This window comes from Nymphaea colorata, chromosome 2 (assembly GCF_008831285.2).
Source record: "Nymphaea colorata isolate Beijing-Zhang1983 chromosome 2, ASM883128v2, whole genome shotgun sequence".
Classification (NCBI taxonomy): domain Eukaryota; kingdom Viridiplantae; phylum Streptophyta; class Magnoliopsida; order Nymphaeales; family Nymphaeaceae; genus Nymphaea; species Nymphaea colorata.
Window position 1 is genome coordinate 15,757,516 of NC_045139.1, and position 25,948 is coordinate 15,783,463.

The following is a 25,948-nucleotide window of genomic DNA, read 5'->3' on the forward strand; positions in this document are numbered from 1 at the left end:
GTGATTTGTTAAGAACTGTCTTTCAAATGTAAGAAAATTGAAATTTGACTAGTCATATTGATGCTTCTTATGCATTTGGATATTTATTCAAACCTGAATTTGAATTGGAATCTGAATCCAATGGGACGTCATTTCTTAAATACAAATATGAGTGGATGTTGACTTTTTTTTTCATATCCTACTTATTTAGCTTAGACAGATGTCTATGATTATGAACATGGTGGAACAATGATTTTTTTCAGGAGGGCCAAACGGTTCAACGAACTTATTCGGATAGAACCAAACTAAACCCAAATAAAAAAAAATACATTTGTTTTTTTAATGTAATTTTTTTTTTCAATTAACTGAGATGGGGCCACGGCGTAGGTAGGCCCCCCCTCCCTCCACCCTTGATTTTGAATCTTATTCACTCACACGTCTGCAGGAAATATTCAAGATTTTGTTTTCATAAGAAAGATCCACAAAAGGAAATACCTAACAAGTGTGGAAGAACTTGATGTTTTAATGGAATAATCTTTTTCTTAACTTTGGAAAAATGTTAAAGCAGGAATAGAACTGCTTACATGAACGGCGCTTCATGTGGCATGCACTAAGAAAAAGATAACAGCTTTTGCGTATCAAAAGGTGAAATTAATATATGTAAAAAGGTGCGCCGGCTTCGTGTGGGAGGGAGAAAAAGCTGCTTTCTCTTTTATAAAGAGCTCCACCTTACTTGTACATATGAAGTTATATCATAAAACACTAATGAAACTTGGACCGGATATGCGGTTTATGTGACAGAATCCGAACCGTGTTTGAGATCTGACAACAACCCGACATGATTGCATATAAATAGTTGAGACGTTGGATCCAGATTAAGGTTTACAAGTTCAAGTACGTTGAATTCAGCAAATGTTTTATCTATTGAAATGAGCAAATGGATGGCATTGTTTCAATTTTAGTATTTGAAGACTCAATGGCTTGTTGCTCGAACAAATGATAAATTAGATATTCTATCCATATACTATTGTTCCTTGCTGTGATGACAATTTTCTACATTGTTTTTCTGATTTCTCCTGGAACGTTTGTGGACTTCTAATTAGATATTCTATTCAAAATGTCCAACTAATATCATGTATCCATTCTTTTACATTACATCTTTGTTTCTCCATGCAATTTTAATATCTTTAGGCATCTATAATGTCTCCTTGGCCATTGGTGAACTATTTGAAAAAGCATTTCTTCTTTGGCATAAGCTTAGTGTGCAGAATTTCATCCGTCTTTAGCTTTTCAGGTTCTTCCATGCTTTCTCGTATAACTATGATTAAATGGAAATACTACAGCTTAAGAACATCTAGAATTAATATTGAAGTATTGAACACTAAAGTGTAGTTCATTAAATAGTTATCTTAATGTCAACACGGTCTTTGCTTTGGTTGGTGATAAACTTGATGGTGGCGAAGATATATGCAGCGTTGTTCTAGGTATTCGTTTTTTGAAGGACATTTTAAGTGTTTGGAACAGAAACACAGCACGTCCAATTGCTTCTATTTCATAAAAATGCATTGGCAGATATCCATCTTATCTATCAATGAATATGAAAGACTTTTTTTTGTGTAACACTAGTGATATATTCAAACACAAATTATTTAATTTTTTGAAGCTTAGAGTAAAACGACTGATTGTTATATTGTGAAGAGAGTTAAATGAGTTGACAAGTTAAACAACACGAGTCGCTAAACGAGTTAAATGAGTCGAGATGTTGTGTAGGCCAGTCGAGCTCGAGCTTGTTATATGTGGCTCAACTCAAGTTCGAGCCGAGCTCAAGCTCCAGCTTGACTCCGCTAGAGATACAAATACCTTACCTGCCCATACCAGTAGTGGAGCCTATTGGAATTATATATTAAGTATGTATGCTACTGAAAAGTGTTTAAGTAAATAAACATCTTATGAAATAATGTACCCATGAGTAGTGTGCTCATAAAAAAACCTTCCCACGAGTGGTGGAGTCAGAAATTTTGGACTGAGAAACACTTTTTCAAATGTTTTCATACCTAAGGGGGATAGGGCAGTACAATAAGTTCAGCTCACTCGAGCTCGAATTGAATTTGCTTGATTAAATTCAACTCCAAACTTGATTAAATTTGACTCTAAATAAACGAGTTAATTTAGAGTTAAAAAACTTGACTCAATTAAACTCGTGTAAGCTTATTTAATCTTTTTTGTTAATAATTTCCAAACTTAAAAACAAGGAAAGAGATCAAGTCATACAAAAAGTTGGTAAATTTGCCTAAACGAGCCATGCTAGAGTTGAGACTCAATCTTTCGAGTCGAGTTTGAGTTGACCTTTGTACGCTTGACTCGAGGGCTCAAACCCGAACTCGACTGGTGTGTAGTTCTGCTAAAGGACACCAATATCTATAAACAAACAAAAGCAAAAAAATGAACGGCACCCATATATAAATAAAGAGAAAAAAATTGCGGGGGCTGGTATGGCAACTGTGCAAACTTAACGTAGAAGAAAGAAAAACAAAGGAGAAACTAACAGGACCTTTAAGGCTTTAACACCTACATTCACGGCGAGCCATAATGATATTAATAAGAAACTTGATATCAATGCGTATCGACACTAATGAGTTCTATTGTCGTGAAAGTACACGTTACTGCTCTCCCCAATGGCCAGGAAACATCTGGCCATGTGTGGTCAATCGACCAACAAACCCGCCCAACATCTGGTCTTTTGTTGATTTACATATGGATGCTTTTTCAATCAAGTGTCATGTACCCATAACACCCGCCGCTGTTGTTCAAGAGAATCGCACTTACGCGTCAAACTGACAAAAAAATTGAAATGGGGCAAGTGAGACGTGACTTTTCGTCAAAGCCAGCAATAAAAAAAAAACGTTGAATAATAGTCTCCAAAGGGAGTGTGATGTTTGTTTCACTCAATTTCTTGAAAAACAACAGTTTTCACGTAAGCATGTAGACTTTAATTCGAGACTTTGGTGAGAAAAAAATGGCAGTAGAAGTTCATTATTTACTGAAACAACAGAAACAAATTTTTTTTTCTTGATTTCAAAATGCAACCGTTGGTGCTCGTCCGGCCGTATAGATGAGGAGGCCCCAACCGTCGCAATTGTAATCTAAGCCGCACAACTAGGATTACGTACCTTCTCACACACTTTGAGGTTCTTTTTTAATTTTCTGCAATTCTACGTTTCCACGTCCAGATGCTCCTTTTCATGTGGTCCTTAGACGCTTTCTGCTTCCGGAAAAGTGCACGCCATGTCAGCTTCCGTGGAGGTCCCCCTATAAGAACCAATGAGGAAGAAGAGACGGAAGCACAGACCTGGTGGTGGTGGCGGAGGGCGAAAACCAGAGGAGGAAGAAGCTGGGAAGAGATCTGCAGGAGAAAAGATGACGGAAGCGAGCGCCGTCCTCAGTCGCTGCTGCTTTCTCCGGCACTCGGGCGATGCTGCTCCTCCTCCTGCCGCCGCTGTTGGAAGGCCGATGGTTGTCGGTGTCTCGACGGCCCGGCCGAGGCCTGCCAACTTAAAACCGCTATTCTTCTGCAAGCAGCACTCGAGTCGCATCAGCGCCAGCGCCCAGAACGCCGCGAGCAGTTCGCCTCTGCGCAAGATGGACGATTACAATGCGGCCATGAAGCGGATGATGAGAAGCCCTTATGAGTATCACCACGACCTGGGTAGTGATCCTTTTCCTTCTCTGTTTCTACGTTGCCGCCATTAGAACGTTGTGACGTGTTGGTAGAACTGAACGATTCGCGTCATAGACAGATTATTTTGCCTCCAACACGAACGCTTGATTGCTCACACAGACCTGATTCGGTTTCAGTTTTAATGTTGGCTAAGCAACTGCTGATTCTTTCGCTAGGGATGAACTATACCCAAATTACTGAGAATTTGATCGTCGGGTCGCAGCCTCAGAAGCCTGAAGACATTGATCACCTGAATAAGGAGATGAATGTGGGCTACGTGATTAATCTGCAGCAGGACAAGGACATAGAGTACTGGGGAATTGATCTGCAGTCAATCATTTCTAGGTGCCAAGAGTTTGGTGTCTGCCATATAAGAAGGCCGGTGAGCGGTGTATCATTAGCTTCTCTCTCTCTCTTTTAAAATTTCTTATAGTCCCCATGATATGATATCTATAGCATCTGCAAAATCTGTACGGGACCATGTTTGTTCAAATTTGCATATTCCCTCATCTAGGCATTAGGCGAATACGGTGTCAGCCACTTGAAAACAGAAAGTAAACATTCTACAAATTTGTTATTTTCTTTCTGAAGCTTTCACATTTTCCCGAATAATTCTTGTGAAAGAACATGAACATCACAGTACCAGCACTTGATGTTCTAAGAGGAGCTAAATGAATTACAAATTAGACTCAGCAAGTTATTAAAATCTACTACAGAGAATGGTTGTAGGATGGGATCGGATGTAGCCTTTCAAATCATCCGCATCATCATCTGCATGATCGTGATACCTTTGTTTTTTTTAATTTTTGTGAAGATTCTCTAAACCATCCACTAGAAGGAGATTAGAGGAAGTTGCTGCAATCAAAGGACATCTCATCTTCTCCAGTACCAATGATATTAATGCGAGGGAAAAAAAAATGAAAAGCTCTCTTTTGTAACTAGAAAAATTTGAAAAGCTCCCTTGTTTACAGCTAATATATGCCTAGCAAATTCTATCCGAAAGGAGAAAATATACATGAGTGATATAGCAACTACTGAATAACGTTATTTATAGCCAATGAATTATATACCTGCCTAAGAACACGCCTCAAACTTTACATGTATCAAACTTTACATTTACCTCCTTATCCTTACCATTCTCGTTTGCAAAATGCTGAACCACAGTGGAGGATTGGTTAATATTGTAATAACACTGATTCATCAGAAAACTGTAGGGATTTCTTATTTTACAAATGATGACAAGGATCACCTTTACGAGTTGCCATTATTAGGTCACCGGTTGGCTGTAGGTATTCGCGGGATCGGCTTGTATATTAACTTTTTGGGAGCCTTGATTGGTTCTGGTCCTAGTGGAAGAAATGATGTTGAACCGACTACTTTGCTTGATGCTGGTTTCAATTGAAACACCTGAAAGGCAATCTTCTCTTTCCAAAGTGTAACCAATATTTCCAATAGCTCTTCGTTATGTAGAATCTATTTGTATCTAGCAGTTTCATTTTCTACAGCACTCTATTTTCTTGATTTGTATATTTGTGATTTGTTAACCTATCACATTATTCTTTTATTGCTTAGGCAAGAGATTTTGATCCAGATTCACTCAGAAGGCAACTGCCAAGGGCAGTTTCATCCTTGGAGCATGCCATTTCACAAGGAAGAGGAAAAGTTTACGTCCATTGTACAGCAGGGTTGGGAAGAGCGCCTGCTGTTGCCATCTCATACTTGTTTTGGTTTTGTGATATGGATGTAAGCACTACCCTTGTTATTTTTAGCTGCCATTTAATTACTAGGAATCACTCTATCAACAGTGACTGCATGATTCTCAAGTTCACCATTTTCCTTTTCTGGGGATATGATGCATGCTCAAGAAAGATGCCACACAAATTAGTAGTTCTATTTGTATATGTACACTTTAAAATCCAAAATTACTGAATTTCCAACAAAGGGGAAGCAAAAAATGAAGAAGAATCTATATTTAGGATACTGAAATATTGTAAGTTGGAGCAGACAACATGTGATAGATACTTTTATAGCTGGAGTCTGGGAACAATGTGCCAATCTGTTCTCTTTTGTTTAACTGACAGATTTCTCCTTGTGGAAAGCATGTGAGGTTTCTAGAGTGCGTATTTCTTTTTGAATTGTAAAATCCCCCAGGAGCTGGGGTTTGCAGACTCATCTAGATTTACCAGATAAATTCTAGATATCAAACTAAAAGGGTGGAGGATAGGAGGACCAGAATTATAGGAGATAAGTGAGCTTTGTGTAAGAGATGCTTCTGACATATTCATGTAAGGTAGTCATTACAACCATTATGTCAGGAAGTTCAATGAATGCCTAATAAACAGCCAATAATACGAGGGAAGGTACCTGAGTTCCTGTAGTTGATGGTAGCTGGATGTTTACAGCTTAGGACTACAGCTGCACATTCTGTGCAATCTTTTCTCAGAAGTACCGGAATAAATTTCCTCAGAGTCTGCAGGTACATTTATGGGTTAATTATTTGAATTTGCACAAAGATAGATGATTGTGCAGCTGTGTTGAATGTGATATGCATGTCTTAGACATGGCTACACTTAAGATATCAGACAATCAGTCTGACTATAAGTATTTTCATGTTATCGGTTTTAGTTACAAGCATTTATTTCCCCCCTTATTGATGGCATATGTAGTATTTAGAAGATTTCGTTACAAGCTTACAGCATCGGAGATTTCATTTCATCCTTTACTCACTGAACAGTTGGAAACTGCATACGATTCATTTGTTTCAAAGCGTCCTTGTGGACCAAGCAAGCAAGCAATTCGTGGAGCTACATATGACCTGGCTAAGGATGGACCTTGGAAAGAGCCTTTCGAGAACCTCCCTGAATATGCTTTCACTGACATTGCCGATTGGGAAAGAAGATTGATTCAAGTTCGAGTTCGTTCACTCCGTGAAAATTAATTCCCCAGGTATAAGCAGTGCATCTTAATAAATCTGTTACTGCACTAGCACCTCAGTTTCCACACAATCCAATTTGTCACATTAGAAAATTGTATATGGTTCCTGCCTTAATCTTTCTGAGAGGAAGGCAGCAGATGCTACATATTAGAGAATAACATAATCCCTAAAGAAAATGCATTTGAGATATTTTGCATATGATGCTGTGAATAAGAAAATTCCGTTGATGAAAATTGGAGTGTAGTTAGGACTTAAGAGTATGTCTAGAATTCTGCATCCATTTGCAATTATTTTCTGATGCATTATCTGCATAAATTTATATATTGTTATCTACATTAAAAAGAAGCAACCAGAGCATGTATCCCTGAAGACTGGAGTGATGTTGGAAAGTTTTGCCTGTTTTCTCTTTCCCATCAACAGAAAATGATGCGGTGGCAAGTACAACTTTCACCCACCATTCAGCTGAAGACCATCACTATGATGCAAGAGAACAAATTATCCTACTTCGTAGAATCGAAGTGCTTTAAAAAAGCAACCGCAATACAAAGGCCATATTCATGCATTGGGTAATACAAGTTACTTCTTGGTATGAAGCACACAATGGACTCGTGAGATATGTGTCATTAATTCATGGTCGTCTGCATCATACTAAGACAGTATATTTCATGGATCATATGATTCTCAAGTCCAAAACCTTAATTGACAATGAAAATTAAGGTAATTTAACGACACAAGGCTCTAGATATTTTCTTCCATCTCATTTAGAATCAGTACCGTACAACTTCTACTTAGAGCTAAAGGAGCTGGTTTGCAGGGTGGGTTATGGCTGTCATATGGGCAAATTGTAGTTTTGATGGCATAACAAGAATATGCTTTGGTTTGGATTTCTTATCAAACTTCAGCAGGTTATTGTTATTTAATCAAATCTTGGTTCTCAAAAATGTACATCTTAAGGGCCAGTGAGGTTCAGCCTAAGGGTTTAATTTCCACTTAATTTGGTTTGAATCCAGGTTTCTCTTCAAATCGATCAAACAACTTCAACTATAGTTTACAGTCATTGATTCTATTTAGTTTTAGTGGTCGACAGGCTGTGTGTTCCATGCATATGTGCAGGACAGACGATAGACTGACCAAATTAAAAGAACTTAACCAACTCACGGATGCGCAGAGAAAACTGGATATAAATATATCCTGTAACCTTAGGTTTTTATCCCTAATAAGTAATAATCAAAAGGTCAGATGCTGTCTATCAGCTGCCAAGATTGGGAAAAATACAACTTGAACTTTTTAGTTTTTTTTTTCATTATGTAGCTTCTCCACCACCCACACCTGGCTAGAAAGGGCCTGCTAAAATTACCCAACAAAAGCAATCGTGATTAAAAAATTTCATGATTTTTTAACACTGATAAAAAATTTATAGCATGGCAAAAAGTTAAACAACTTTTTAAATTTATTAAATTAGATAACAAGTTTGTAGTCTTCGGTAAACATGCAAAAAAATGCAAGAATTCTGTAGAAACCAGAAAAAATTTCATGAAACTTCAGAAAAACTTAAATTTTCAGATACAATGGCTGATAAAGGAAGGATGATTGCAAACACTCATATAGCAATCTCTAGTGGCAGTGCAAATATCGTTTACAACTGAAACAAATCCTTCTCAGCCGCTATATAGACATGTGACAAGGGTAGGATAAGGTAAGAGTGGTGGCCATAATTTATTTTTTGTTCGCAATTGTCGTAGACAGATTATTAGTTCCTAGACGCATGTTAAAGCACACATTGAAAATCAAAGGCAATGAAAATAGAGGATGCAAAGAGGTTCACAAAGACATGTTGAAGGAATTGAAAAAAAGAACAAGAGGCAACTGAAATGAGGAAACATTCAACAAAATCAAATGAGGTACCTTTTTCCTCTTAATATTGCTTAAGAAAGTGAGGATGCTTCAAAGAAAGGAAAGACGGGCTTGGGAACAGGAGCAACCAAAACAATAGATGAAGTCCTTATGAAAGAAGTGGTTATAGGTTTAAATAACAGCAATTTGGTTGGTCTTATTCCCTCCGCCAGCTCAAAGAAGTTGCAAACAATAATTCTTGCAAAAGAGAAAGGAAACATTGCAAACTAACTAGAAAAGAAAAAAATTGCATAAAAAAAATAAGGGGTCTCTATTGTTTCTGATGAGCGGGCTAATATATAAGGGCAGCCACTAATAAATTTTATTGCTTATTCATTTAATGATCCACTTTTTAAAAATGTGTCGATGAGTTTAGGGAGTATAAAGATGTTGAGTATTTGAAGGAGTTGTTATATATAAGTGATAAAAGAAGTGGGTGAAGATAATGCAGTACAAAGTATTACTAATAATACTTCAGTTTGGAGTCATGAGTTTGGCAAGTGATCCCAAGTTTAATCACATATTTGGAACTCATCATATGGTGCACTACTTAACGATCCATTTTTTTTTTTTAAATGTATCGATGAGTTTAGGGAGTATAAAGATGTTGAGTATTCGAAGAAGTTGTATATATAAGTGATAAAAGAAGTGGGTGAAGACAATGCAGTGCAGACTATTACTAACAATACTTCAGTTTGCTGTCATGAGTTTGGCAAGTGATCCCAAGTATAATCACATATTTTGAACTCATTATGTGGTGCACTACTTAAATCTAGCAAAAGAAGATGCAAATGCATACAACTAATGCTCATAGATCCAAGAGATTGAGAAAAATGTCAAGAACATCAGTAATTTTATTATAAACAATCAAATTGTTTTTTCTATATTTAATAAGCATTGTCTTAGTGGTGGCTGACAGGCTCTCTCTATCTCTCTTTCTATCTCTAATAAACACGGAAGCACAGCTCCAAGTAAAGTCGCATGTTCACTATATCATTAGGGTTTAATCCCTCGGATGATATACACTACACTCAGAAAGGTGGTTTATTACGTGGCTTAGGACTAATCCACCCAGCCCAATTGTATTCATTTACTCGTAAACGAAATAAACCCACTATAAAATGGATCTCATACCTAACAACTTTCCCCACTTTGAAAGGCACCTTGTCCTTAAGGTGTAAATTCTAGGAACCATTATTGGATGTATTTAGCAAGCTCCCAATTTGCCCCCCTCTTAACTCATCATATAGGGGAAAGGGGGCAAGTGGTTCCCCTAGGGTCAGCAGACTCAGCACTGAATTCACCTCCATCTCAGTGGGTGGCTGCAGGAATACCTTGAATATAGATATGTGAATAAGTTGTAAACATAAAAACAGGAAAAAAAAATTACATGTAAGACTAAAAGATGATCAACGTATTATTTCAATTTAAAAAGATATCAAAACAAAATGTACAACATAACGTAAGTTTCAATACATCTAAAAATACAAAATGTTATAAATTTTGTAGTTTGATAATTTTAGTCAAGTCTCAAATACATATTCAATAAAAGTGAAAAATAAAAATAAATTAGTAGAAAAATAGCCAAATGGAATGTCATGAATTTCATAAAAATATACAAATGCTATAGAAATATGAAAAAGGCAAAAAAAAAAGCTACATTAGAAAAAATTAAAAGATCACAAGCTATGATTTTAAATAAAAAATCACAAAAGAAAAGTATTGTACAATATATTTTGAATGCTCTAAGACAATGTAAAACAGTGTAAAATATAATTTGAATGCTTCTAAGACAATGTAAAACAGTCAATTTTCAAAATCTAAAAGTTTTTATCGGTCATAAACATACAATTTTGTGAATGTAATAAAACATGTTAGAAAAGTATAAAGTTAAATACCCAGTAGTGGAGAAAAAACAAAAAAATTATAATCCATGAAAAGTATTTAGAAATGCTTATTTACAGTTGTGAATATATAATATATAATAAACTATAACTATATTAAAACAGTCACAAGTCACAAATAAAATTATACAACAAAAATTGTGGGAGTTATGACATACAATACATGAAAATTAGAAAGAAAAAAGACAACATCACAAACCATCATTAAAGGAAAAAATCAAAGGAAAGCAAAAATTTATACAACACAATATAAGTTTCAATATCTCTTAAGAATATAAAATATCATATATTTTGTAAAAGCATGCAAAATAATATCATTGCAAACTCAAAACTTTTTGATAGGTTAATAATTCTACGTACAATTTTGTGAATGGAACTTAACGAAGCACAGAAAGCTCTATCGTAACGAGAGAGAATCGAACAAAATGATGCATTCGCAACGAAAATTCGCATTCCAAAGAGATGAAAAAAACGATTCAAGATCGAAGACGATGAAGAAGGAACAAGAAAAAAAAAATGCTAAACTTGAATAAGAAAACGAACAGTACGGACAATACCTGAAAATGAAACCCTCCGATGGCTGCTGAGGAGGCAAGAAAGCTGCGAAGGAGTTCGTCTGATGCGAGAGAAGCGGAAAGAAGGTTTGAGGCTGCCGACCAACCGATCTTCTAAGCCCTTTGTCTGATGCGAGAGAAGGGGCGAGAAGGCCGATCAGAAACACAAGAACATAAAGAATTTGAGAATAGTTGATGATGCACGCGCGCGAGATATAGAGAGAGAGAGAGAGTAGGACCTGCGGCGGCGCCTTCTGACCCCCATTATACTCATGCGCTGACGAACCTATCGGCTCGTCCTCCTCCGCTCTTCGTCCGAGTCATCGTCAGGTTCTTGGATGACAAGCCTGTTGTTGGTAGCACTCCCGTGCTTCCGGGAATCATCCTTCTGCTGTTCCGAATCATCTTCACCGTCTGATGACAATTCTTGGCCGACCGAAACTACAAGGTGCGTCCTGTATGAACACCAAGGTGAAAGCGCCTCTGAAAGAACGCGAACCATCAGCTATCCCGAACATGCTGCGGAAGAGGAAAGTGAAGGCAAGGATCGTCGAAGGGATCAGGGCGGTTTGAAGAAGGGTCATCGAATGGGTCCCGAGTAGGGTCCTCGGATTCAAAAACCCAGGGAAACCAGCAAAAACGGAAAGCAACACAGTTCAAAAAGGAAAGTCGCAGAGTATTACATAGTCCATTCATAGCAGCTTCTCTTTCAAAAATACAATATAATTCAGAACAAACCATCTATGATATATAACTATCTACCATGGTGAGAATGTTTTGTGTTTGATAGGCAGGGATAAGTTAACCATGACTTTTTTTTATCGATAATCAACTCATCCCACCAATACAATTTTTCTCCGGGACCAAGTTTTTGTTTCTCAATGAAGAAATAATACTTGAAATTTAATTTTTTGTATTTTTAGTATAAAATATTTTGTAGTCACCGTGCTCTTTAGGCTCTATAGGTCGCACGAATATTTGGGAGAAACATTGGTCCAATTTTTCTTCTTAATGTGTAACACTGTCACCATGCATTTAGTCACGAAAGATTGGTTCGCGCATGTGATTCTCCTCAGATATAAATGCTCAGCAAAAACATCCATACAAAAGATTGGTTCGCGCATGTGATTCTCCTCAGATATAAATGCTCAGCAAAAACATCAATACATTCTCCTCAGATATAAATGTCAGTTGGCGTTTATAGAACTCAAAAGCACGTCAGCAAAGTTGTGATATCATCTTCGATTGCAGAATGTGAAGACTCTATTACTGTATGGTGGATCCCCTTGGCGATAAAAACTGAAAGTATTTCATCATCCTTGTCATAAAGAATCTATTACTGTATCTTCATCAAATACAGCATTCCATTTTTATGCAAAGATACCTCACCTTGATTTATGAACGCTCATATGAGATGTCGCTGACATGTTCATACGACCAACCGTTGCAAAACATTGTATCTTTTATGAACATTCAAAGGTCCTGAAAATTCCAATAGATCAGTGTTAAAAAAAGTTCAATGCATGCTTAATAACCGACAGATATCATGAGGAAGGTTACCATATACTTTCTGCAGCTGATGCTAACTGGATTTCTATAGATCAGGAGTAGTTGTGTTTCCTGTTCAATCTTTTTTCAGAAGCATGGACATAAATTTGTTGCCAATTGGGAAAGAAAATTGATACAAGATCAAGTTCGATCACTCCATGAAACTTAATTTCCTGGGTATAAGCGGTGACTAACGACCAATAAGTTTGTTACTGTTACTGTACTAGAATTGCAGTGTCTGCATAATCCTTTTTGTCACATTAGAAAATTGTATATATATATAGTTCCTGTCTAAATCCTTCTAAGAAGAAGACAACTGATGTAACATATTATAAACTAATATTGTGGCATGTGGCTAAATAAAATACATTTGTGCTATTTTGCTTATGATGCCGTAAATAGAAAAAAGTGTGTAGATGAAAATAGAGTGCAGTTGAGAGAATTCCTGGAACTCTGCGTCCATTCACATCGAAATTACTTCCTGATGCACTATCTGCATAAAATTTACGTTTTATCTGTCAAAAAGAAGCAAGGAGACATGTATTCCTGTAATGTTGGAAAATTTTCCTGTTTTCCCTTTCCCATCTACAGAAAACGATGCCATGCCAAGCGAAACTTTCACTCAACGATCCCACCTTCATGTTTGAGTCCAAGGGGTTACTGTGACGATCAAAGTTAAGGTAACAACACGGTGAAAAGCTCTTGTCGTCCCCCTCCATCTCATTCAGAATCAGTCCCACAGGACCTACTTTGTATTAAAGCTGTTAGCTTGTAGGGCGAGTTCTTGTCTTCATGTGGGCAATTATAGTTGATTTTCATGTACACACTTGGAAGAAAAAACTGTGAATCTTTTATGAAAAACACGTTCTTGTTGTGTTGGTATAACAGAACTATGCTTTAATTTTGGATTTCTTTCATTTAACTGCCTATGTGTTTAGCGTTTTTGTTATTTCATCAAAACTTGCATGTGTTAAACATTCACGTAACGAGTCGGTGAGGTTTCATTTCGGCTGCCAAGGGGCTTTAGATCCAGGCTTCCTTTCAAACTTGGTCAAACAACTTCAACTTGTTTACATGTCATTGAATCTATCAGTTTTGATGGTCCTGATCTGACCTTTGGTTCACCTGCAACCTGCTCCATGCATCATCATCTCTTTTACTGGATCATTTCAGCCTTTCTCAATCAACAGGGCTACGACGTGAGAAAAGCAAAATCTTTCTTCCTAACTTGCGTTAAAGATTGAAACCTTGGTTCAAAAGGAGGAACTGGTCTGTCATGGCTCTCGAATCATATGAAACTCACTTTGCTTATTGGAAGATCAAGCGCATGCTTGATCTTCCAGATACGGCATCTACAGGGAGGAGATCTCTGGCCTGCCCAAATATCTGAAATCTCTTCTTTCTTTTTTTTTTTTTCTTTTTTTTTTTTGCATTTTGAATTTATTGTTCGAGCAATCAAACATGACCTAAGAAACGATCTGATATTATCAAATACAACATGAAGTTTTTTTTGCCTTATTTTCGTCTTCTAAGTATTGGCACGATGGCTGGACTGGTTCACACCTTCATATATCAATGGTAACAGGCCCTGGCTGAGATACCGTCGGTGCGGGCCACCACCCACACCAGTCCATCAAAAGTTCTAAAAAAGAAATTTAAAATTATGTTGTCATGATCTCAAAATTACATGGGGTGCCTTTTGCCTCGGTACTTCACATCACACACTGGGTGGGGCTGGGGCTGGTTCACACCTTAATCAATGGTTACAGGTTAAGTATGGCCCTCAGAGTTTTGTTGGTTGCTTCTGCTTCATTCAATTTATTAGGTCGCTGAATTCTCAACTCAAGTACGTACCTGCATTGAAAGCGGCCATCTATACAATTTTACGGATGCCAACAAAAAGTATCTTTCATTTCCCCTCCCTTTCTCTCTCTCTCTCTCTCTCAAATGCGGGACTTGTCCACATTTACTGCCGTGTGGAAATGGGAAGCCAATCTCTCTGTGTTCTGTTGCACTCTGAATATTGTTCTTTGCCTCTTAATTAGAGCGACCTATGTTCAGCCTTGTGCTTCGCTGCTTCAGATTTGATCAAATCAAAAAAGGTAAGATCTTCCGGGAACAGATCTGACAGAATGTTGGGCACAAAAGAATTTTTATTTGAATTGAAATTCTTGAGTGTCTTTGTGCCTTTTCCTATCGTTGGTTGTTACAGGATCTTGAACTCTTTGTTCCTATGTTCGTGAAACTGTAATGTATACAAGGTTAGGTTTACGGTATAATAGAGATACAAAACAAAGAAGCTTGTTATGTTTACGGTAGAATAATATAAAATAAAGAAGCTCGTGAAATGAGAAACCAATATTCAGGTGGGGAAATTAGGAGTTTTCGGTCAACAAGAGCAGATGTCGGCAGTGCTTCCGGTGACCCTGTTCTGCGGGGAGTTTTAGAACAACATCTGACGGTGGTGTTTTCGTTTAATAACCCCAAGTAGATCACAGTGGCGACTTGGAGAGTGAGTTCGAAAAAATTATGTTCGATAAAGGAAGCATAGCTAGTCAAACAGGTGATTGTATTAAAAACGTGTTTTGCCTCTAAAATGCCTTTCTTAGCATGTTTATATGGTTTGAAAACAGAGTGTTCATACAAATTGGTTTTCTGTTTTCTTTCTCACAACAATATTTTCATATCCCCTCCCCCCCATCTGAAAACCAGTTTTTGCCGGCCCATTCAAACATGAAAAGGATGTTTTTTCAAAACTCATATCAAAAATCATTTTTATAAAACCAAGTTTAAATCCTTGGTTCGTCCAAACACAACCTTCCACTTGACATCTTTCGCATTATTTTCTTCAATAACTGGTTGATAGGGATTCTGACTTTATTTTCTTTTGTCTCTAGTAATAATTCCTTGGTGGTTCTCCCTTCTGGATGGTAACCATGGACGATACGGAAGCTTCCCTGCGGTATTTTGCATCGGCAGCAGAAATGCCCGACGTCATCGACGACAGGAACGGCCCACCAGCCTGAGCTTTCTGACCTTCTCCAATAAAAATTGCGCAACAAGGAATAAGAAGAAAAGCAACAGTTAAAATCAAATGAAGGAAAGCCTGGGAAGGCTCTTTCCAAAAGCTTCCTGCTCCTGCCACAAAACTTTTCGACAGATTAGTTCCGTGAACAGATTAGCAACCAATTTGTTAACCACTCAAATCCATTCGCTCTTAAGTTTTAAAGCATTATTAATCCAATATTTCCTCACTTTTAAGGATTCATGAATTGTTCGTTCAGTATCTGAACCTTCTTCTCAGATGTGATCTCACCAATCTGTAGCAATGTTTTGAGCAGAGCAGAAAAGCTGCCAGGTGATTAGTTAATTGGTTTAGCTGAAACTCATGCCAGTGCCACCACAAAAAACAGAAGGAATCGATCTCCCGGTCTGATTATTATATTTATAAATCACTCAATATCCAGAGGGAAAAGAATGGCACCTTTTCCTCTGGCAGCATGATCCCAAGCAGATCTCCGACCCACAAAACAAAATAGAAGGCTCTTGCCTCAACTTTTGCCAATTTTTGTTATCTAGAAAGACTGTAATCTGAAATGGGTATTCGTGTTTCTCGCTGTACACGATAGTAGTTTTGTCTTCACTCGTCAAACTTACTTTCTTCCTTCCTATACTTCCTCTGTTTTAATGGGACCCCAGCATAGAGGCCGCCGGACCGCCGGAAACTCGCCGGAAACTAAAAGTGTGGTCGAGCTGTGGTGGCCGGAGAAAGGGTGCACGTGTTGACGAGATCACAAGGCGTGGGAGCACCTGAGTCCCACAAGGGTCCTTTTCTCTACTCTAAAAAGCCACTATATCATACGGAACTGAATCTGACCCTACTCTGAATTCGGAAAGGCGGGGAGGGGTTTGAACACCAAGTCCCGTAGAGCGGGACAGAGCTTCCTCGCCCAGAATTCCTCGTACGCATGGACGTCGCCGACCTTTTTCTTTACCTCCACCAACAGCAGCGAGCCCGTCAGCCTGAACATTTCCGCCACCACGACCATGTGGCCATGGCTCTCCCCTTCGAGATCAACCCTGAAGTTCTTCTTTCTCACCGTGAATCTGACCGTTTTGGCTACCTCTTCCAGCGTGTCGACGATGGTGGACATAGGTTCGCCGGAGATGAACCTATTCTCTGATTGGCATTTCGATCCTTCGAATAGGCCCGAGAGATTGATTCCCCGCGAGAAGGATATGATGTCGAATGCGTTCAGTGTCGGTAGCTCCTCCCTTTCCTTTTCGTCTACGACGGAGCTGCCGGAAGAGGAGGTAGGCAATGGAGAGGAGGAAGAGAACGCCGTCGGCGATGACAACGGAGATTCAGAGTCAGTTCCGTCGCGGCACCACCACCAGCATTTGCCGTCATCGTCGCTGTCGTCGTCGGAGTAGGGCTGGACCTCCTGGTAGCCGCCTTTTCTGAACCAAGGATCCCGTAGGATCTCGTCGGTGGTGATCCTCCTTTCGGTGTTGGTGTCCAGAAGACGGTGGAGCAGCCAGCGGAGCTCAGGGGACACCCACCGAGGACAGCGGAACTCCCCTCTGTAGATCTTTCGGTACATGGCCATGAGGTTGTGGTCGTTGAAGGGGAGGTACCCCGCGACCAGAACGAAGAGTATGACCCCGCAGGACCAAATGTCGATCTTCCGGGGGTCGTACCCCTTCTTGGCGAGGACCTCCGGGGCGACATAGGACGGGGTGCCGCAGAGGGTGTGGAAGAGACCGTCGTGGCGGACCTGTTCCGAGACGGCGGAGAGGCCGAAGTCGGAGACCTTCATGTTTCCGGCGTCGTCGACGAGCAGGTTCTCGGGCTTGAGGTCGCGGTGGAAGACGCCGCGCGAGTGGCAGAAGCGGACGGCGGAGACAAGCTGCTGAAAGTAGCGGCGGGCGACGTCCTCCTTGAGGCGGCCCTTGGCCACCTTGTCGAAGAGCGCCCCGCCCTTCACGAACTCCATGACGAAGTAGATCTTGGTCTTGGTGGCGAGCACCTCGAAGAGGCGGACGATGTTGGGGTGGCGCAGCCGCCGCATGATGGAGATCTCTCGCTTGATGTGGGAGACGAAGCCGCCGTTCACGATCCTCTGCTTGCTCATCACCTTGATCGCCACGCTCCGCCCCGTCTTCACCTCCCTCGCATGGTACACCTTGGCGAACGCGCCGTGTCCCAGCAGCCTCCCCAGCTCATACTTCCCGAAAATCACAGCCTCCGGCCTCCTCCCCTCGTTCCCCGCAGCAGACAGTGCCTCCATTCACGCTGCTAATCAATCGCCGCTTTCCTCTTCTTTTTTACCTGTACCAACGTGCCGAGAATGAGAGATTTGACATGGTAGGAGAAAAGAACGACCTTCCACCGAATTTCGTTTCAAAGAACCTCAAAACGAGAGAGAGAGAGAGAGAGAGAGAGAGAAAGTAACAACTAAAAACCGAAACAAACGAAGACGGCAAGTACCTTGTGTTTTCTGTTTCCTAGAGTCCACCGTTGAGATGGACTCCTCTCCGACTCTGCCAAATGGGGAAAAAGCTCCGGCGTTTCCGTTGTGAAAAGGCGGTGTTCTCGGCCTTGATTTTAGGGGGGAGGGAACGGAAACAGAGTATACAGAATATGCCAAATGTTTCTTCCTCCCCTTCTCCGAATTTAGCGCGATGAAATAGAGAGAACTCCTTTCTACCTGAACGCAAACGAAGGATACGAGTAGGGACGTCAGTTAACAAATGAAAGGAAATGGTGGTTGCTGCTTCCCGTGAGAGAGAGGCGAGCAGGAAGCGTTTCTGCAAGTGACCGAGAATTTTGGGCTTATAAAGTGGGAGAAAATACAGAGCAGGATGAAGAGAGAGACAGGAGTGGGGAGAAGGTGCGTTCGATTTTGGGGTCTACCCACGTTGAGTCCAGTCCAACTGGATAAAGGGGAGGCGCCCAGAGCCGTCCATGGTGTGCCAGGTGGGTCTAGCTTTGAACACCGTGTTCGGAGCGAGGGTATGGCCTCCTCTCTCTCTAATAATTTGTCCCTTCTCTGTTCTTCCACAGCGAAAATTCTTTTCCCAGGTACACGACGACCTCTCCTTGTCCGGTTGGTACGACCAACAGTTTGGACCGCACGAGGCTCATTTTCCTTCTTCCTTCCTCTTAAGACTTTGCAACATAAAAAAAAAGAAAAGGAAATTTATATAGTTGCAATCTCTTTCTTACGTGCAATGTTGCATACGCACGTCTATTTGAGTGGTGGGCGAGGTCCGACCATCCATGGCCGTTGAATTGATGAGGATTTTTAACATATTTTTATTTGAGATGTTGGTTTCTTCAATCTCAAGTGGTTGCCTTTTGCTTTTGAATTTCTAAATAATCTCTTTGAGTCTGAACCAAAGGTTCTACTGTGAGAGCCCACGGTTACCGAGAAACAAGCTTCTTCGTATCGACCGCCGTATCTCATTTCAAGCAAGCAATATTTGCGGTCCTCAAATCATGCCAACGATATCAAATATAATTTTAGTCATCTCTTGTAGCTACTATTTGAATCAAATAGATTTTAAACTTTTTGGTTGAGCAATAAAATTACTTACGACCCACTGTTTGGAATCCAAAGAGAAGAGGTTGAAAGCCTCTTATTCCCTTGCCTTTGGAATCTTAAGCAGCTCCTCCTGTGTCTTATCATTCAAGACACAAAGGTATAATGCTTTTAGTAATCAAATTAAATTAAAGATGTCATCCAACAACTGGCTATACCATGCACCTTGAGGCTTAAAAAAAAAATCATTCAATTATTAAATCGGTGTGAAAAGAGCCTCCTCCAATGGCATGCAGCCTAAGGAAGCTTCTCCTCTTAACGCACAAGTCACCCTCGCATTGGCCGGCGTTTAGAAACCTACATCATCTAAGTGCTAGGTGATTCTAGACAAACGGAGGTCAGATTCGCCGACGGCAAAGAGTATCTTTGATTTTGGTCCACGATGAGGACGAATCAGAAGGCGAAGGAAAGCACGTCTCCTTACCTTAAGTAGAGAGGACACTTGGACCTGGACGTCCCAATCACGGTAATGCTGCTAGAAATCACCATAAGAAATCGTATTCACTAATATGATGCTACTAATTTGCTTTATTTTTTTTGTCAATATTGATGGGTATCCACTTCATATCATTATAAAAAGAGACATTTTCATCATTTAATATTAATTTATATTTTTTTCTTTGATTGTTTTTTTAACTGTCAATTTAAAAATCTTTCAAAAAAAATTATTACTCATTCATCTAGCATTTAAGTGTTTAGTACCTATATATATATATATATATATATATATATACATTATAAATGAAGAAGTGATAAATAAAGGTTAATGAGAGAACATTATAAAGAACATTCGTGGTTCCTCCGGCCGACCTGTAGGAGTGTTCTTCAAAGTTTTCGTAGACAAAACTAATGCGGATGACAGGGAAGCATATTCGGAGTACCTTGAATCTGGATTCGCTGATATTGGTTGGTGATTTCAACCAAAAGAGACGAGGTGATGAACAATTCAAAGTACCAAGAGATGAGTACGCCGGCCCTTCTTCTCCGCCATCCAAATTCCACGCACTTCTAAAACGAAAACAAATCTAAGAACAAGTTTGACATGCCCATGAGTCTTGTCCAATACAGTGTTCATCCAGATAAGATTTGGGCAGTGGTTGGTGAGCATTCACTTTTTGCTTTAGTCCTGATTGCTTTTGGAGTAAGGCTGGAGCAGCGGCTCTGTAAATTTTATAGATCAAACCGGTGAACTTTGGGTGCATTAATTCCAATTCATGGAGAGCTATGCAGAGGGTGCAAGTAAAAAAGATCTCATATTTGACACCAATGCAGCTTTTGATCCTGTAAACAATTATTGTCAAAGATTAGCTCTCTCGCCACTTACCTGAACAGGTTTTTTTTTTTATTTAATAGCATTTTCATATTTATCCGAAGAGTAACTTCTTCACTTTTTCAAGTTTTTTATTACCAAAAAGTTTTTTTTTTTCATTTCAAGGCATTTTCCTAATATTTACACGAATCTGCAGCTCTACGGATTGAATCTGATTTTGCGTCTCAGACAATTAATTACAGCCAATCGGCCAAATTCTTTCCCATCAAAGGTAAAAAGATTATACCTTGAATGGTGCGATGCTCCTTCTCTTCACGGGCCCCAATGTCAAGGATCATGAATGCGTCGGGAATATAAAAGTCGGGTATAAGACGTTAACTTCCCAACCGTTGATCTGATAATGCGTCGCAACGCACTTATAAAAGTGCTCCACCATGTGATCCGCCGCGAACCGACGGACCCCACCACTCATCTTCCCCTCCCTTCCGGAATGCAGATGAACTTCAAAAACATAACGACATCTTCTTGGTATACATTCTTGAGATCAAGATTAAATATTCCACCTTATGGGTTTTAATTAGACTTGTTGCCAATATGAAAAGCTGAACTTGAGAGATCAAAGTTCAAACGTGAAGTTCATAGCCGGACTGAAAGATCAAAATATGCAACCTCTAAATTCAAATGAGATCTTAACTTTGGTAGTTGAGATCTTTAATCTGATGAATTAATTACGAGCTTCAGTGTAGATCATGTCTAAGATCTACGATAAAGATAATTAAATATTGCACGCACTCCTAAAAGCGCGGTTGATAGTTTTTACCATAGATAACTTCACCACCATAAGAAAATTGGATCTTAGTTAATGAATTTGAGTTTGATCGCTTCTTTTTTATGTGAAAAATGGCAGCATATCGTGAGGTTGTCTATTAGACTAGTAAGAAATTTTATTGTGTTTAGAAGATGTAAGCGCAGTATTCTTCCAGCAAAGTAAAGAATTTGCCACCCATCAAACACAACACATGGAACTAACGTAATTCTTTCATGTAGGTTGGTCATTAAAAATACAATTACCCTTTACGCACAATTCTTTTTTTCTTAATTTTAATCTTATTTTTATGCCTTTTCTAGTTCGAATTGTTTTGACTTTAGTCGCTTCTAAGTAGAGCTGGGGCAGTGGCCGAGCCATGCTGTAGCTAGTGTGGGCAATTGCCCACACCAATCTACAAAATTTACTTTTTTCACATATAGAAACTTCATTAGTTTTCTCTCTCTATTACATACAATTGTCCATTAAAATTTGAAATTTAATCTTAAAGTGTCTCTTAGCCACAAATTTCTAGATCGGCTGCTACTGAGTTGGAGAATTGTGCCCCTACATGTTTGCGTCTGTTAATATGATTATATTTCTCGCATGCGAAAAGGAGAATGTGTAGTGTTTGATTGAGCACCAGATGATTGAATTTGAAACAAGAAACAAGCTTGATACCATAATTTAATCAAGCTAAAATAAAGGTGTTAAACTTATTAACGTCATATTTATATGAAAAAGATGTTGCTGCCCCATAACTTTCGAAACCCAACATATCACGATCTTTGTGATGTAACACAAAAGAGGCTGCTCCACTCTCACATGATAACTATTTGACCCAAAAGGAAGCGCATGCTCTTCATCCTTTTTTTTTTTAATAGATGAAACGTCCTCCATCGAACAAATTAAAGAAACATAAAGTTTATATATCTGCTCACTGTCATCCTTACCTTCTTTAATAAAAAAACATACAAAAATTTAATTTGGCCCGATTACCAAATATTTTCGATCTACTCCAACACGATTCAGCAGAATCTTTCTACTTCCTTCAAAACCAATCTTAACGGGTGGTTTTTCGGGCAGAGCTAGAATTTTTCTTTTTCATATGACACTAAATATGTAGTAAACAAATTTTTAGTTGGCCTTGAGGCAGTCTCCGGTCCCGTGGAACTACTCTATATAATTGGACTTAAGTCCGCCCAAATTTAACATGTAAATTTAAAGTTTTATATTAGGCTTTTGTCATTTGAAAAAAAACAATCAATTGTTATTGTCCAATAATTCTGACTAAGAAATTGAAGTATATTTATGAAACATTGTGATATTGAGTATAAAATAGTAACAATGTGTTATTGTTACCAAACGGTCTCTCATTAAAATAGACGGATCTCTAAAATCATTGAAGGAAGGGAGGCACTCAACTAAGATGGAGTAAAGGTTAATTAAGTGTGAGTGCAGCAATTATATGGATGTCGTGCTTAATTATTTAATGCGGCCACAAAAGAAAAAACGTGATATCATCCACCTTCTCCACCGTCATATTCTTGTCGTAAGGAGGTTCGACTTTTTGATACACACATTGACGTGATATCCATTATTTGATGATGCTTTATGCCTTCTTGGGGATTGATTATACATGTTGAAAGAAAGCGAGGTCGAAGACAATTTCTTTGGAGACAGAGTTGTTGCGTGTTTGTGTCGTATGATTCTGCTTGATTTTGACATACAATCCACAAAACGGGGATCGAAACCTTTTTTTATCGAATCGTGGATCTCGGGCCCGACTCTCAAAACCAGATGTTGGAAAGGAATTGTGCTGAGAAAAATCAAGCCGACCATTTGAATTCGGGTTTTGGGTTTAAACATTTGGATTGGGCTACTAAGCTCGGCAGCCGACTTGGGTCTTTCGATCTTGGGATTTCTTTTCCGTGGATGGACCAACCACCCCAAATGGTTCGCATTTTTTGGAGGTTCCCTGTTTGATGATTCTAGATGAAAGCACCCTCGCGTCCGTAATCTTTTCAATTTAATAATATATTCATGCATAGAAAACTCATGTTTAGTTGGTTGCAGCCATTTTTTTAGTGGCAGGGACCATTTATGGCGTAAGAAGAACAGCGGCGGGAGTATTTTTACCTCCCTTCTTGTTTGTTGGCGAAAATTTTACGCAAAAAGTAAGGGGATAACAAAAGAGTTATTATTACATGGGAATAATAATTCTTCTCTCTTTCTCTCATCCATTGTTTTACAGGTAAAAGCTAAAAACTGTGGATTTTTTGTCCGACGGAGAGAAGGAGAATGAGAGAAAAGGAGTCAGCCCATAGTTGTGGAGACCTTGGATCCGTGCAATTCTCAATTAATCATGTCGAATCGCTACCAAACAGAGCATGACATGTGAAACAAACAATACTTGGATTCCATGAATCTAGACAGGTTGTCTTAGCATTATTTTTTGGGGTGTTATTTTAAATGTAATATGAAAGTCTCTTCAAACCTCAACTCTTTTAGAACTCTTTTAATGTTCTCAAGTTTCTCTTGCTTAAAAAATATGACATCTTATTCACGGACATCCTAAGTTGAAGAAGTTAAACTGCTTGTAAAAATCTGCCAATAATTCACTAGGGTGCCGTGGATCAACTTTTTGACTATTTTTCAAGTATTTTTGTGATTTTTAAAATTAGTGTTTGTAAGTATTTATCCTCATTTCATGGACAAAGTTATCAAACAATGATCGTTGTCTCCACCCACCATTCTCATTTCCCCCATAAGTTGTGAGCTGTTAAAAGTTGAACACTCAAAATTGCAAAAGGTGCCCATCTTAAATTTGATCCACTTTTCCCATGCATGAGGTGCACCAAAATGCCGACTCTAACTATCATCCAATGTATGATCCATATTAAACTTCATGAACTAGTGACTGAGATAGAAAAATGGGTTGGAGAAGCACTAGATTAAAAATACTATATATATATATATATATATATATATATATTAAAGAGTCGGGTGTAAACATCAGCCAACATATTTTGACCAACTAACAATTCATCCTACTTATCCTACCTCCTCTAGGTTGTTGATAGCTAGGGACAGAACCAAGAAAGGACTGACATATGGCCCCTTCCCCTCTCTCATATTTTCAAAAATTAAGACTTACCCATTAAACTTTTCAAAAATGTGAGTTTGGTTACTGTAAAACTTTTGAAAAATGGGTTGTGAGAAATTTTCAAAAAATATATTTACTGACACATGACAGACAGTTCTGATCTCCCATGGGCAAAATCCAGACTCACTCACTCTTGATAGCCCGTAAAGGCAAAAGCAGCTGGCAAAGAAGTAGCAACCTATGTTCTTGGTATCAAACTCAGAAAAGGTAAAAAAATTTGCAAGTTTTAGACCAGGTGAAAGGTTGGTCTTACCTGCCTTGAAGGTCTTGTCATTATCTATTGCATCCGATCTCTAAAGTTGTGGCCATTTGTGACCCGACTCTAAAGTGCCGTAGCCTCAAAAGTATCCAATGTTGGCTGATAGCTACAGATGACTACCACCGTAATAGGCATTGATTCCCTTATCTTTCATGCTCTGGAAATTAAAGAAACCATGTGAGATTGATGTCCAAGATGTTGAGCTGTTCTCGTTCATGAATCCAGTACAAATTTACCAAACTTCAGGTTTCTTATTTGGGAAAAAAGAGAGGAGAAGATGAAGCATCTGGGTGGGGTGGGGACATGATTGAATTCGCCACATCCCATCGATGCCATTCAATTCGTGTCGAAAGATGGCGAGCAAGACAGTGTGCGCTTTGTTCTTTATTGCACAGAAACGGCGAGCAAGAGCCCGCTGAAACTTCCGGAACCGTTGGGCGTTCCGGTTTCTGCAACGCGACGGCCATCCGGTGGGCCTCGACGGAGAAGACGACACCGCCTGACGGACAAAATCGACCCGACATCGGATTTCATCTCGTTTGGAGAAACTTTTTCCTTCAGGTAATTACAAAAAGAGATCAGGTTCATGGTTTTCGAGTTGGTCTCGCTGTTAGTATCGAGAAGCAATTTGGCAGAACGGAAACTAATGGACCCGAAAAATATCAAGGAAAGAGCATAAAGTTGCTCCGCCGAATATTCCGGAATCCGAAGAACGCGAGAAGAACTGGAATTCGGAAGGAACGTGTGGGGTGAGCTGCGGCCGCCTCCGTCAGCCACGTGCTTGCGGTGATCATCATTGGGCGCTAAAGATTGGTGGATGCTGGTACGGAAGCATATCTGAATTTGATGGGTAGGAACGGTGGCCACTAATATGTTTCATCATTTTGTCCAGATGTGATGAATGAGTATGGCAGCTTTCCTTCTTAAGTTACGAATTAATCCTAATCCCTTACTTAATTCTTTAAGCAAGAGAGAGAAAGAAAAGAAAAGTTTTGAGCGGTCTCTCTCTCTATATATATATAAAACTAGAATTGAACTTAAGATGTGTTGCCTTAGCGCTAACCATGGTAGAGCCATAAATTTTTTATGAGAGAAAAATTATAGTTTCAAAAATTTGATAGTGACCAAAATATAATTTTTCAAAATTTTAATAAAATAAATAAAAATTTTAAAAATTACATGTAAAATTAAAAAAAAAATGAGGGTGGGCTAGGGCCCCTGCCAACGCCCTCCCCACCTCCCAAACCTGGGGCTCCGCCCTTAGGTCTAGCCAACTACACACCACCAACTTGGCTCAACTCAGCACCAAATT

The 25,948-nt window shown here is 39.2% G+C and overlaps 2 protein-coding genes across 2 annotated transcripts; one reads left to right on the forward strand and one right to left on the reverse strand.

Annotated features, from left to right (window-relative positions):
- Window positions 1–3,300: 3,300 nt before the first annotated feature.
- LOC116247457 (phosphoglucan phosphatase LSF2, chloroplastic) lies at window positions 3,301–6,977 on the forward strand. The gene is made up of 4 exons (XM_031619638.1): window positions 3,301–3,685; window positions 3,874–4,079; window positions 5,270–5,440; window positions 6,432–6,977. Exons 1-4 carry the CDS (start codon window positions 3,301–3,303, stop codon window positions 6,633–6,635), a joined length of 966 nt encoding a protein of 321 aa, XP_031475498.1. The 3' UTR covers window positions 6,636–6,977.
- An 8,959-nt stretch (window positions 6,978–15,936) lies between these two features.
- Window positions 15,937–18,430, reverse strand: LOC116248054 (CBL-interacting serine/threonine-protein kinase 12-like). The gene is made up of 2 exons (XM_031620630.2): window positions 18,023–18,430; window positions 15,937–17,863 (listed from the first exon to the last, which is right to left on the reverse strand). Exon 2 carries the CDS (start codon window positions 17,820–17,822, stop codon window positions 16,410–16,412), a length of 1,413 nt encoding a protein of 470 aa, XP_031476490.1. The 5' UTR covers window positions 17,823–17,863; window positions 18,023–18,430; the 3' UTR covers window positions 15,937–16,409.
- Between the last annotated feature and the right edge of the window lie 7,518 nt (window positions 18,431–25,948).

Bases quoted from the DNA above. Each gene is read 5' to 3' on its own strand.
- LOC116248054 (XM_031620630.2), bottom strand. From the start codon at position 17,822: ATGGAGGCACTGTCTGCTGCGGGGAACGAGGGGAGGAGGCCGGAGGCT.
- LOC116247457 (XM_031619638.1), top strand. From the start codon at position 3,301: ATGAGGAAGAAGAGACGGAAGCACAGACCTGGTGGTGGTGGCGGAGGG. The intron at 3,686-3,873 runs GTAGTGATCCTT...TTCTTTCGCTAG, and splicing joins TGAGTATCACCACGACCTGG to GGATGAACTATACCCAAATT. The intron at 5,441-6,431 runs GTAAGCACTACC...CTCACTGAACAG, and splicing joins TTTGGTTTTGTGATATGGAT to TTGGAAACTGCATACGATTC.